This window comes from Maniola jurtina, chromosome 21 (assembly GCF_905333055.1).
Source record: "Maniola jurtina chromosome 21, ilManJurt1.1, whole genome shotgun sequence".
NCBI lineage: Eukaryota > Metazoa > Arthropoda > Insecta > Lepidoptera > Nymphalidae > Maniola > Maniola jurtina.
In genome coordinates this window covers 7,394,425-7,409,236 of record NC_060049.1, presented here as the reverse complement: position 1 = coordinate 7,409,236, position 14,812 = coordinate 7,394,425, and the positions used below count along the sequence as shown (strand labels likewise).

At 36.5% G+C, this 14,812-nt stretch overlaps 1 protein-coding gene across 4 annotated transcripts in view; it reads right to left on the bottom strand.

Moving 5' to 3' along the window:
• The window catches only part of LOC123876385 (AF4/FMR2 family member lilli), a 343,642-nt gene that overhangs the window by 26,908 nt on the left and 301,922 nt on the right, over positions 1 to 14,812 (bottom strand). The window contains exons 1-2 of one of the 4 annotated variants that reach the window (XM_045922617.1): positions 10,810 to 10,937; positions 8,337 to 8,890 (exon numbers count right to left, since the gene is read on the bottom strand). The exons of the other annotated variants lie outside the window; for them this stretch is intronic. Coding sequence (XP_045778573.1) covers positions 8,337 to 8,445 — 109 coding nt within the window. The 5' untranslated portion in view covers positions 8,446 to 8,890; positions 10,810 to 10,937. Of the gene's footprint in view, positions 1 to 8,336; positions 8,891 to 10,809; positions 10,938 to 14,812 lie in introns of those variants that run through there. 4 annotated transcript variants of the gene reach the window in all.

Below are 14,812 nucleotides of genomic sequence, written 5' to 3'. Positions count from 1 at the left end.
CGTCATCTTAGGGTACCATCGACCTGGTGTGATGAAGGAGGTGGGAGGAGGCTAGAGGAATTCTTCGATCACTAATAATAATTTCATCGCGTTTGGGCTTGTTTAGCATGTCTCAGTGACTTCTTCAATAATCCATTCTTACATAATTACTTAATATTTATTTTAAATGCGAAAGTGTGTCTGTCTGTCCATCTGCTAGCTTTTCACAGCCCATCCGCTTAACCGATTTTTACGTTTGGCACAGAAATACCTAGTTGGACTCCCAAGGAAGGACATAGGCTACTTTCTATCCCAGAAGATGGATGAGCTTCCACGAGATTTTGAAAAACACAAGTTTCGGGCATTACCTACTTGCTTAGTACAGAGATAGCTCGCATACTGGAGGTGGACATAGACTATTTTTTATCTCGAAAAACCAAAAAGTTCTATGGGGTTTTTAGAAACTAAATCCACGCGAACGAAGTCGCGGGCATCAGCTAGCTTTAGTGCACGCAGGTAATATTAAATATCACTGAATAAAGTCCAGGGATACACATAGATCAACATAGATAGACACAGTAACATTTACAGGCGTGCAGAAGACGGACGATGCGACGCAGCGTATCTTACGAGTAGTTTTTAACCCCCGACCCAAAAAGAGGGGTGTTATAAGTTTGACGTGTGTATCTGTGCATCTGTGTATCTGTGTATCTGTCTGTGGCATCGCAGCGCCTAAACGAATGAACCGATTTTAATTTACTTTTTTTTGTTTGAAAGGTGGCGTGATCGAGAGTGTTCTTAGCTATAATCCAAAAAAAATGGTGCAGCCGTTTAATAGTTATCAGCTCTTTTCTAGTTTTCTTGTAGAAAAGAAGGTTACATAACCGTTAGGTTCATAATATTATGTCAATTGACAAATGTCAAGCTGTCAAGATGGACGTTGCCTTGATACATTATTATTTATTTGAAAATGATGTTTTGGAAAACTCAGATACTTTAGATCGTAGGCGCGGAATAGGCCAAGAAAATCGGTTCAGCCGTTTGAAAGTTATCAGCTCTTTTCTAGTTACTATAATCTTCACTTGTCGGGGGTGTTATAAATTTTTTATTTACACTTGTATTTCAAGCGACTGGTCGTCAGTGCGGCTCTACGTTGTAGACGCCTCGTGAAACGTAAAGGGGGCACGTAGATAGCAATGACCTAGCTCTCCCGCGGGTCGCTGACCTACGGGATAATGCGTCGCGCCCATTGTACTACACTTGCCCAAATATTACTAGGCACACTCAATTTACGGCGGCTTTACGTCATCAAATCGATTTGAGATAGCTTTTTAAAAAATCTTAGCGATAGAAAAACAATGACTTTAGACCAATTTGGCTTTGGTAAAAAACTATGTCAATACATATGGAATTATTTGAGTGAAAGGCACCTCAAAATTCAGGATAGTGTAGATAAGAGGACCTATTTTTCCAGATTTGCGTATAAAAACAATATTACTATCGGCCGAAATTAATAATCAATTTATTTTTAATCTGTCGATAAGTAACTTAGCAACTTTGTTATTTGTCAAGAAAGATCATATAATTCTTGACAAATAACAACGTTGCTAAGAAACTTATTGACATGTTACAGATAGATAGATTAATAATTTCGGCCGTTAATCTATCGCTATCTATCTATCGCCAGTTCACAGGTAGTAGTCGGGTTTAGTGCTGTCTAACGTTATCTTGTACTTCAAATGAATTAAACACGGCTGAATCGTACGAAAAGTTTATTTCTTTACAAGAATACAAACTTAGTAAAAATACTAAATGACAAAACACAATCCAAATTTTTAACGTTATACGTGTAATAAAATGTAATAAAAAGTATAGTAATAAATACAAGCACATCTAAAAACCGGGCACCGCTTTATTCAAGGCATTATTTCTTTCTAAGAAACATGCAAAGATTAGAATGATAAAATGTCTCACTGTGGACTGTACCGTTGCTAGAATGCAAATGTGTTGCTCCTTATATTTGCACGTATAACTGTAGTAACAGAACAAATTCTACTTATGTTAAATAATATATAGATTGATTTTTAAAAATTTATAACACCCCCGACAAGAAAAGGTTACAGTAACTAGAAAAGAGCTGATAACTTTCAAACGGGTGAACCGATTTTCTTGGATTATAGCTAAGAACACCCTCGATTAAGCCACCTTTCAAACTAAATTAAAATCGGTTCATTATTTTAGGAGTTAAGATGCCACAGACAGATACACAGATACACATGTCAAACTTATAACACCCTTCTCTTTGGGTTGGGGGTTAAAAAACCGGCCAAGTGCAAGTCTGACTCGCGTACCGAGGGTTCCGTACTCGAGTATTTTTTCGACGTTTTGCAGGATGAATTATAAACTGTTATACATACCTACTTAAAAATAAATAAAACTCTATTTTAGAATGTACAGGTATTCTAGTTATTTCTAGTCATTTGAGTTGCAAACTCTTTGGAATGTGGATTGGACGTCTAGACTTATACTACAATTTCATTGGTCGACCTGGATTAACCCGACTGAATTGCTCACTAAAATCAGTATAAATTACAATGTGTTACATACTTTCTTCACATTATTCCAGTAAAAATACAAAGACGGTCTGGAATGCTACTGACTGAAACGTATTCCAGTAGCAAGACAATACAGAGACAGTCTAGCTAGACTCTAGAATGCTACTGAGTGAAACATATTCCAATAGAAATACATAGATGGCTTGGAATGGAGTGAAACAATTTTAACTAGCGGTAACGGTACCAATGCTACGAATAACGACACAAAAGCAAACTATGAGAACGTATCAGAATGGCATACATATTATAAGTGGCATAATCACGTCACCCGTAACCCTTGACGAACTAAAATCGTATGATTACGTTTCTGAATGACCCCGCAGTCTACAATCTACATGTCATAAACTAAAGACTGCACAGGACTGCACTTAACAGGGTTCTCTCCGTCACTCGCTTCATACAATCGTAGTTCCAATTTCATTTGAATATTAAGCAACCAAAGTCCATGAAATTTTGCAGACATGTTCTAGAAACTAATATCTATGTCTGTGGTTTTCCAGATTTCTGTTAAAATATTCGGTTTCAAAGTTACGCGGTCTTAAAAATTACATACAAATCTTTGAGCCCCTGTAATTTTAAAACTACAAATTTTTAGAAAAATATTAGTTTCTAGAATATGTCTGCAAAATTTCATGGACTGGTTGCTTAATATTCAAATGAAATTGGAACTACGTTTGTATCAAGCGAGTGACGGAAGACCCTTCTTAAAGTTCCAGTTTACGTTAGCTCACCGTCAAAGAATTGGAAACAGAACCTATGATAGAAAAATGTTACATAAAACCAGATAGCAAAAATCTTATGCTATCAACCTGGTCCACCAAAACATTCAATGCATCAAAGGGAAAGCAACAAGATGCAATTAGAGCTCATTAAAAGACATTTAACAATAAGAAAACTTGGTGCACTGTGGAAATATTGATAGTTTTGAGAACAGACTTAAAATTTATGCCTTTAAACAACACAATATGTAAAATTTTAAACAAGCAAATGAAGAGAACTAGACAATGGAACAAAAACAGTATTGTTTAAAATGTCAAAATCTATTTTAAAAGCGACAAGAATAAAACGTGAGCAAAAACACAACAACAACTGAAAACAATCCAAAAAGCATGACCATTTTACGCAAAGGGGTGTAGAATTTTTTTTAAATGGTGCCCCCTTTGTCCCTGAGAAAACAACAGAAGCCAAAATAATACCTACGGTGTTTTTAGATTTCCTAACTTGGGAACTTTCCTTATTATTTTAATGCCAAGACTACGTTAAGAGGCACGTGTTCAAAGAACCTAATTCTCTAAATACCAACCATATACTCGTAGAAGGAGAAGGTGGTTTTAATCAGTAAGACTGAACAGAAAATATGACTGAAAAGAAAAGATTGAAAGCCTTAGGAAAAGCTGAAAAAGCTTCAAATTGCTCAGAAGAAACATGAGTGGCAACTTCTAGTGTCTGAAATCATAATTCTTTCTTGGTCTCTGAACCAGCGAAGAAGAAATATCAGCATGGAAGAAGGGAGATGAAGACCGAACAAGTATAGTAGCACCACAGATTTAATGCCTTAGTTAGCCTTAGTATTTGGATTTCTGTGAGTAGCACAATTTAAAAGACGCATGAATCATGATAAGATGAATCTATCGAAAGGTTCTTTAAGTGCCATTTTAGGGAGCACCTAAAGTGCATTTTGGTACCAATACTGTTACAGAAACAGATGTGTTAGTTTATCGTATAGTAGATAATGTAACTATCGATGGATAGGATAATGCTGTTAAAATATGTATTTTCATGAATGATTTAAACGTTGTGTAGGGATCTCCACACTACAACAACTTATTTTACTTGGTTCTAACAGCTTTCTGCGACTCGTCTAATGATAATACCTGTTGCTTTTCGGTGTCAGTACAGACAAGAATAAATATAACAATTTATTTTCACACACATCGGCTATAGAAACAAAATATGTCAAAAGATTTATACGGAACGTGCATTGTCGTTAAATTATAGTGTAGGTGGGTATTCGAGGTAGATAGGGAAATAATAGCGTCCGTGCACTTTAATTGTTTAAGTGGAAACGTCAACTAACCGCATATTTGCTGCACTATGTCGTAACGCAACTCGCATTATGCATAACATGAAAATGTGTCTTTTACAAAATCTAATGATGTGTTACGGCTATGACTTAGTTTGAGGATGTATAAACTTCTGTATGCTTAGAATGATCAATAATAATTAAAAAGGAAGTAGAAACATCAATAGATTCATTGAAGAACTGATCGCAAAACAAACAGCGCAATATAAATAAACAGGTATTATGTAACCACAGGGATTACAATCAAGACGTACTAAGGCATTTATTTAACAAACACAGTGAAAAAAGGAATAAACTAAACAACTAATCAAGACTGTAAGTGCAATTCAGTAAAGACAAGGCGCCAGTGTGATAATTCCGATTATAATTACCTACTACAATTAATGACAATCATTGCGACTAGATGTTATGACATTAAATGCGACTGTCACGTTATCACATTATAAAGCTTTTAAATTGACTGATCTTACCTCGGATTAGTTTAGTAGACTGTTGTTTTTTATCCCCCGACCCAAAAAGAGGGGTGTTATAAGTTTGAAGTGTGTATCTGTGTATCTGTCTGTGGCATCGTAGCTCCTAAACTAATGAACCGAAAGGTGGCTTGATCGAGAGTGTTCTTAGCTATAATCGAAGAAAATCGGTTCAGCCGTTTGAAAGTTATCAGCTCTTTTCTAGTAAGTGTAACCTTCACTTGTCGGGGGTGTTATAAATTTTTAATTTACACTTGTTACATGATTTATTTATTTTCACCACTGCTGACTGTAGTAAGTGACAATATTATAGAATCTCGTGAAAATTATAAAATGACGCGTAAGGCGGAACGCACACTGACAGAGTGGATTGGAGCTGAAGCGCGGCGTCTTCCTTGATAACAAATCAAATTAGGCTTTATTTACTTTGGCACAGCGGCGACGCACGGCCCGCTTAAACGCACCTAAGTTCGCCGAATGCTTTCTGTGTTTTGTTTTCAATATTCCCATTTAATAATTTTTTGAATTTAATAATATACATTTATAAACATAGATATTTAAATACATTTCAATGAAAAAAGCTGAGTTTATTTCTTAAAGACTCAGCTCCATTCCACTCCATCTAAATGCGTAGGCCTTTAGAAGTTATTTAGGTAAAATGTTTTAGGTGGATACTTAATATATTTATTTCAGTTTTACCATAAAAATACATTTATTAAGGAGTTCCGAAGTATTTCTCATTAAGCGTAGAATTGTTTAAAAATATGCATTTAAAAAAAAACGAAATTGTACAAATCTACCTATTGATGCAATTGAAAAAGACCGTGAAAGCAGAAACATCTGGGGAAATGAGGGAGAGATGGCATTTTCCCATTTAGGTACAAGCGAGCATTGAAATTGTGACGTGTCACTCGTCGATGACATCACGAACAAAAGTTTAAACTTCAGAGAGAAAACTGTTTTAGTACCTCGATTTATGTCTATCGTCGTGTAATGAATTTTTTTTTTGTTCAGATACAAGTTAGCCCTTGACTGCAATCTCAATTGGCGGTAATGTAATAGATAATAATGGTTATAATTGATGTAATTAATAATAAAGGACCCCGTGATTATGCCATAAGTTCAATTGGTGCTAAAGTGAGACAATGCAAAGGGAAATAATAGGAAGTTACATGAAGGATTGTCTATTATTAACCACTGCCCGCCTGACTTGCGCTGACGTGATCAAGAGGGCAATTAATAAAACCAGTAGGCCTACGGCTACTGTCTATTCTTAATCCATTCCATTCAACCAAATCGGATTGAGATCGAAAAAAAAAACCATTACGATTTTAATGATTTTAGCGATGCTTTTGATAGTAACAGTTGCCTATATATAACATCATTTAATACTTGTGTATGGTACTGAGCCCTGGTTTTCTATACAAAGAAAATGCGTTCTACAAAGTCCAATTCTTTTCGTTACACATATAAAAGTTCCGATCGAATATGGGCCCCGACTCGTAATAACATCACTAGAACTTATCAATGATATTTTTCAAATGTTTCCGGAAAGAGGGTGGTGGGTCGCCGAGCGTGTCGGAGGTGGACTCATAACTCCATGCAAAATAATGGCTTTAAATTGGTTGGTTACTAATTTAATAATATATATTGTCTATACATTTCAATGAGGAAGAATCTGGGAACACATTGCATTACCATTCCAAGAATACTTCTACCATTAGATGAATAATGGAAAGGTTACGATCTCAACAATGAGGATTACGATGCAGAGATCTGCACTTAAGGCCGCGCTCTCACAAAAATCAAAAAATTAAAGATTTCAAGAATCCATTTATTTGATCTAACATAAAAATAATAATAAACATCACTCCAAATTGCAATAAGCAGCCACGCAATAAACAAAAATAGTCTTTTTAAATATGATACATTAAATGTCAATACGAAAAATTGGTTCATTTTAAACATGTATTCAATTGTGTGAAAGATTTTCCTATGATGGTTAATTTGGAGCTCGAAAACTCGCATTTTTTGGTTTAAATGTAAACGCGCCCTTAAAGCCCCCAAAAATACTATAATGTTGGTAGCCGCGATCCCTTGTCAACCAAACCAGTTTCGATCATGTGAAATATCTGATTTTTTCTTACTAGCCGTCTATGTCATAAAGAGAACCTACATGCCATATCTCAGATTTCTATTCTAAAAGTGGTTTGAGCTGAACTTCGATAATATACTATGTTTTAAGTTTAATCATCAAGCTGCGACACATGCGTTGCGCGAAAACCATTAAATATCAAAAATGTCAGGTATAGAATTAGCTCCTCGTACACTTGTCATATTATTATGCATTTCAAACTGGACGTCTATGTCATTTCGGATGTTAATTAGCGGAATTGATACGTTGAACAAGACAATGCGGCAGTAAATAAAAGTGATAGCGATCTGAGATTCGACGGCGCGTACTCCAGGGACGGTCGACTTCGAGCTTTGCTCCGAGATTTGGATGCTGCATTGTTTGTTTTTAGATTTTATATATTCACAGACCTTGTTTAATATGCTTATTGGTATACATTGTAGGTACTGGGTCTTGAAACTACACTTTGAACTACTTATCTACTAACTACTGTACTTACTACTTAACTAATGTATCTTGAAACTACGCATTATATACAGATGCAACGGGTTAATACAGCATACTACTATACTATATTATTTGAATCACTAATTTACTCTTTCACCCTTGGACCAAAAAAGCTAAAATTTTACCCTTTACAGTGTAGACAAGGAATAAGGTAGGATTTTGACAACGAAATTCCCACGGGAGCGAATCCGTGGGCGGTCGATTGTAGGTTTTCTACATTCAAATAGAACCTTTTATTTAGTTTTAAATTTTAATGCTACGTGTAAGTACTAGTAATTTAATTATATTTCGATAAGGAATTATTTTCTTTCTTACATCTTTTAATGTCGTCTCTGATACCATACCTTCAAGCTTCAAAGCGTTTTTTAAGCATAAAAGCGTATTTAATGTTACATGTCTAATTTATGTTAGGTAGGTATGTCAAAAAATTGTAATTTAGTATTTGAAATGTACTTCGTTAAGTATTCGGCTGTCAGACTGTCCTAAATAAAATTCAGCTTACAATAATATACAGCTTGAAGTAATCGCTGTTTTCCAAGCTAACGTACCACAAATGAACTCCCGACCGAGCAGCACATCCCCACATTCAATGAGCTGCTGCAGCAAAGTTATCCGATTCTGATATCCCGCGTACTCCGAGGCGAGCAATCCCAACATTTTCACATACACTTCACTTAGGTAGTTTCACTTTACAAGTGTATTAGTTTCGAATAAAACACTGAAAGTTTTCACTCACTCATTCATAGTTTCGAATAACATTGAAATGTTCATGTGAAACGTTAGATTTGGCGCGAAGGCATGGGCAGATGCGCGTGCGACGGTCCGGACGTGACTGCGTCTTCCGAAAGCTATTAAAACAGACAGGTGGTGACAACGAGCCCCTACTTCCCCTTATTCCACACACAAGTCCCACAACCAGTCGCCCGATCTGTCGCCCGATCTATCGCCCGATTGTATTCCCGGCCCGCTTTCTTGAACAATCTAATTCAAAGTTTACTTATATTTACGACGACCCTTTTCAAAGAAATGTGGAGTAGTAATACCGTTATATCTCTCTATTCTAATGTTACATGTGCTTCTCATCTTACAACGAAGCGATCTACTGAGAAATTGCTTGCTTGAATAAAAAAATGCGTCTTTTGTCGTTGGGGGTATATTTCTTAAATCTTATTGTACCCATATTTTGGCATCTTTTCATTTTTAACCCCCGACCCAAAAAGAGGGTGTTATAAGTTTAACTTGTGTATCTGTGTATCTGTCTGTGGCATCGTAGCTCCTAAACTAATGAACCGATTTTAATTTATTTTTTTTCGTTTGAAAGGTGGCTTGATTGAGAGTGTTCTTAGCTAAATCCAAGAAAGTCGGTTCTCAGCCGTTTGAAAGTTATCAGCTCTTTTCTAGTTACTGTAACCTTCACTTGTCATTTCTTTGCAGTGCGTATCTTTGCGTATCTATACGAATTTGTTTGTTTGAATATTTTTAGTATAATGGGTATAAACTATAAAGTTAAACCTTTCTCGTGAAGTGTTAAAGGGTCAAATATGGTAAAAATCGCATTTTAATCTCCCTAGAAGTATAAACTCTAAAAATAAATACTTAGGTACCACTTACAAACTACTTAAAAAGACGAACGCGGACTGCAACTTAATTTTATCGATTAATATTAAATTAGTTAAGTTTCTACATAATATGTCACAGAAGAGATCACAATAAATCAAAGCCATATTAACAGGTTAACTACAAATTACAAAGTATAAAAACGTGATCAATATTTTTAGTGCCCTCTTCAGAACCGTAGTAGACAGAGTTATTAAAATCGATGAGTATAAACCATTCACAACTGCAAGTACGACGCTACTTGTAACCTTCAGGTATTGCATAATGAACTTTATTCCATGCTAATTAGGGTTTACATTCCGTGTGTACGCACGGTCCGTCACGACTGAGCTTGCGGCGTTGCATAATGAACTTTGTGTCCCGCTAATTAGGAATTATAATCGCTTGTGTACACGGCCCTCTGTGAGGAACGGTCCCTCCCGACGCTATTATTACTCCGCATCCAAACCGTAGGGTTGAATCGCGTTGATTGTTATTCGCACATCAACATGTTTGCGTTGCATCGATTTTCGAGACGCCCGCCACGTCACGTACGCATAAATGCCCTTTAATAGACAGAAAACTACAATCAAACTCCAACTTAACAATAATATATCCATCCTTTTCTATCCCAAATCCATCTAAACCAAAAGATAAAATCCAAGTAGGTAGATACCTACGTCACTCTGTTCAAAACCCTACTACGATTTCACCGTAGTAAAATATTTTCAACAAAGCATTTTGTTTTATAGTCCAAGAGTTAGTTGTACAAATGATTAATGAAATGAAGCACTTCATTTCGATAATTAGCAAGGCAAGGGAAATGATAAAAAGTGTTTTTAATTAATAAAATTATGAGTTAAGAAAGAAACTAAAACTCTTTAGCCACTAACTTTATTGAAAGAATATAAGTAGGTAGTAGGAATATAGTGGTTAATGACTTCTTGCGGCGAAACGATGAGTTGTAAGGAGTTAGGTATGTAAATAATGTGACTATATTAACGTTACAGTGTTTACGGTTACAATTCACTTTAAACTGTACATCATTCAGTCCGCTGTTCGTCTATATTGTTATGTATTATAACTCTTGTACTATAAACGAACGCGTTGTATTATTATTTTTGTTAATATGCATTGATTTATTATAACAAAGTGTTATATTGGTCTTGTAACATTTGTGTATGTGATAAAAGTACGATTAATTGACGATTCTGTCTAGATTCCCAAATAATATATCATGCATCATTCCACTTGGTTATTTTACGGTCAGCTCCGTGACTATAAACAAACGAATATGAATTTTATACGTAGATACTATTGTTATATTTTAAAACTTATAAGCAGCTGCATATTTCTACACACGTGAGATAAAAAATGCGCCTACATTATTAGGACCGTGAGATAAATATGTACCGTCGCGCTTACACGTGACTAAAGTGCTACGTTATTGAAGCCGTTGTATTAGGTACAGTCGCGTGAAACGTGGTAGCACAGGGCCACACAGGGCCGTGACGAAGGTACAGCCGCGTGGAAAAGCGCAACACTAGCGACGCCATGGGACGTCACGGCGAGACGACGCGCGCGAGTGTACTGACCGCACGCTTTTCGGACGCAACGCACCTCCTATGCATATGCACTATTCCTATGCATTGGAATAGTGGGGATAAGTTGCGACGAAATTTAATAAACAAGGGTTGGTTTGATGATGAATGGGCATTATGCAAATTAAGTTGTAGTATCGTGGGGTGTTAGGGTAGTAGGTAGAATTCTTAAGACTATAATAAGGGTCACAACTCACAAAAGATACGCGTATTGTTTAAAACGAAAACGAAATCGAACAAAACAAATATTATTGAATGAGATTTCTAGGCTGGTTAAGAAAACAACTGATAGTTCTTAAACGGCTGAACAGATTTTCATCTAACACAGCTAAGAAACATCTCGATTAAACAGGCTTTTTATTTTTAACCCCCGCCCAAAAAGAGGGGTGTTATAAGTTTGACGTGTGTATCTGTGCATCTGTCTGTGGCATCGTAGCTCCTAAACTAATGAACCGATTTTAATTTATTTTTCTTTTTTGTTTGAAAGGTGGCTTGATCGAGTGTTCTTAGCTATAATCCAAGAAAATCGGTTCAGCCGTTTGAAAGTTATCAGCTCTTTTCTAGTTACTGTAACCTTCACATGTCGGGGGTGATATAAATTTTTAATTTACACTTGTTGTAAATTGAACCCCTAACGGGGTAAAATAGGGAATTGAAATTTGTGTACCTAGTCCACGCGGACGAAATCGCGGGCATAAGCTAGCGATGTAGTGACGGAAGCGTCGAGGTGATAAATTCCATACGCATCACATTAATTACAAAGCAAAGAAAGAAACCGTTCATACTGCGAAGGCGCGCTCGTTGCAATCCAGAGCCGGTAAATCCTAATTTTATCTACGGCGCGATTAATGAGCAATTAAAGGCATGTGCATTGGAATATTTCAGGGGAGCGCGCGTGATGCGGTGGCGACGCGTGCCCGATGTCGGCGTCACACCGACGACGCGCCGCCTCTCCAAGCTATTTTCGTTTCTCCGCCACCAACAAATGCTTAAGTTAAACGAACTACTTTACAAATGTAAATCAAAAATTTATAACACCCCGACAAGTGAAGGTTACAGTAACTAGAAAAGAGCTGATTTCTTTTAAATGGCTGAACCGATTTTCTTGGATTATAGCTAAGAACACTCTCCATCAAGCCACGTTTCAAACAAAAAAAAAACTAAATTAAAATCGGTTCATTAGTTTAGGAGCTACGATGCCACAGACACACACACAGACAGATACACACGTCAAACTTAGAACACCCCTCTTTTTGGGTCGGGGGTTAAAAATACGACACCGTTTTTTTTGTATTCAGATACAAGTTATCCTTTGACTGCAATCTCACCTGCTGGTAAGTGATGATGCAGTCTGAGATGGAAACGGGCTAACCTGGAAGGGGTATGGCTGCCAGTCTGTCAACCATAGCCTAATTCAAAATATTTTTATTCATTTAAACTTTAACAAGTACTTTTGAATCGTCAAAAACATCTGTCGAATAGTCAGAATCAAACCGAGAGTTACTTATTTAAAATGTAGCCGTCACTCACCTATTGCTTGGATTCTAAGTTCAGCTAAACTCAACTGTTTACTAGACAAAGAGACAGTAAATTCAATGTTTACCAAGTTAATGTTCTCAAAACGTGATTAATAAATGCGGGTGCATCAGAATAAGACACGTGAACGTGGCTCGGACGCGTGTCCAACGTTGGCGTCATCGACAGGTATACCTACTCTTATTCTGTTTTAGTACCTCCACTACTGCCGCATCCTTTAAGCTATTCGATTTAATAATTGTATTTATTCTTTAGGATTTATAGAATCTACGTATTCATCGAATATTCTAGAGAGTCACAATATAGTTCTATAATAAAAATAAACTGTGTGAATTGCATTTAAGTACTACTTACTTATGTATAGAATAAATAAAAGCCCTCATCTACTGAACCTAAGGGCGAATAAATAAATAAATAATTATCTTTAGTTTTGGTTACAATGTTTCCCAAACAATTGTAGTTTTTGAAAATGAAAGAAATGGACAGGAATGCACACTAAAATAAGGTTTTAGCTTAAACCACTAGCACCTAATAATAAACTGAATAAGAAACTTAAAGGAAAATAATAAATTTCAGCGCCAAAGAATGTTCCCTTCCAACGAAGTTGTGAGTAAAAAATCATACTTTAAAACTTTTACGCAATTCTGGTTTTGTATGCAGACCAAAGTCCATTATTAAATTAAAAAAAAAAAAATTACGATTGAAATAGTCTGAGCACATTTCATAGCACGTGTTAGTAGCATATGGAGTGCGGGAGGCCGCGAACGACTCAAGACAGGTGCTCAACAGGTGTGTTTCAAGCAAAGGGTCCGATTGTACGATTTAACCGACAGACGTAAGACGTGACGTCGAGAACACGGCGGCCGCGAGACAAAGGGATCTTGAAGAAAACTGATGTTTTATGTGGTTAACTAAATGACACACGAAATAACGCTTCAGACTCGCTTATTATGCACTCAGCTCTCGTGAAATGTGGAATTGCAATAACGAAATACATACTTAATATTATAATAGCGAAAGTGTGTCTGTCTGTCTGCTACCTTTTCACGGCCCAACAGTTTAACCGATTCTGACGAAATTTGGTACAGGGTTAGCTTATATTATGCCGGGGACGGACATAAGCTACTTTTTATCCCGGAAAATCAAAGAGTCCCCACGGGATTCCCAAAAACCAATCCGCTTAACCGATTTGTATGAAATTTGGTACCGAGGTAGCTTGCGTCCCTGTAATTGACATAGGCAACTTTTTATCCCGGAAAATCAACGAGTTCCCGCGGGATTTCGAAAAACCTAAATCCACGCGGACGAAATCGCGGGCGTCAGCTAGTAATGAATAAATTTTTATACGTTACCATTTTGAAATTAATTTCTAAGCCCAGCTTAAGCTGCACGTTGATACCTATGTTACTCGGTCATTTTTAGGGTTCCGTACCTCAAAAGGAAAAATGGAACCCTTATAGGATCACTTTGTTGTCTGTCTGTCCGTTTGTCCATCTGTCGTGTCTGTCAAGAAAACCTATAGTGTACTACGTACTAGAACCTAGAATCATGGGCAGGTCTTACAGCACAAGTAAAGGATAAAATTCGAAAACCGTGAATATGTGGTTACATCACAAAAAAAATGTGTTCATGAACAAATAACTACTATTTTCAATTTTCAAAGTAAGATAACCGTACCAAGTGGGGTATCAAATGAAAGGGCTTTACCTGTACGTTTATTTATTTTTATGCATAATACAAAATGCAAAATGTTGGAAAAAATACCCGAGTACGGGACCCTCGGTGCGCGAGTCTGACTCGTCCTTGGCCGGTTTTTTTACTTTTAAGTATGCATATGACAGCTGTTATGAGATAGGCAAAAGTTTGTAACTCAAAGTAGGCTATTATTACCGCTGCGCTAGAAGTTTTTGAATCGACAACATATTATGACATAAGTTACTAGTATTGTTTCTATTTTTAACCCCCCACCCAAAAAGAGTGTTATAAGTTTGACGTGTGTATCTGTGAATCTGTCTGTGGCATCGTAGCTCCTAAACTAATGAACCGATTTTAAGTTAGTTTTTTTTGTTTGAAAAGTGGCTTGACGAGAGTGTTCTTGGCTATAATCCAAGAAAATCGGTTCAGCCGTTTGAAAGTTATCAGCTCTTTTCTAGTTACTGTAACCTTCACTTGCCGGGGGTGTTATAAATTTTTAATTTACACTTGTAAGTATGCAAATGACAACCGTATGAGATAGACAAAAGTTTATAACTCAAAGTAGCCTATTATTATTAGTTTTTCAATCGAATGAC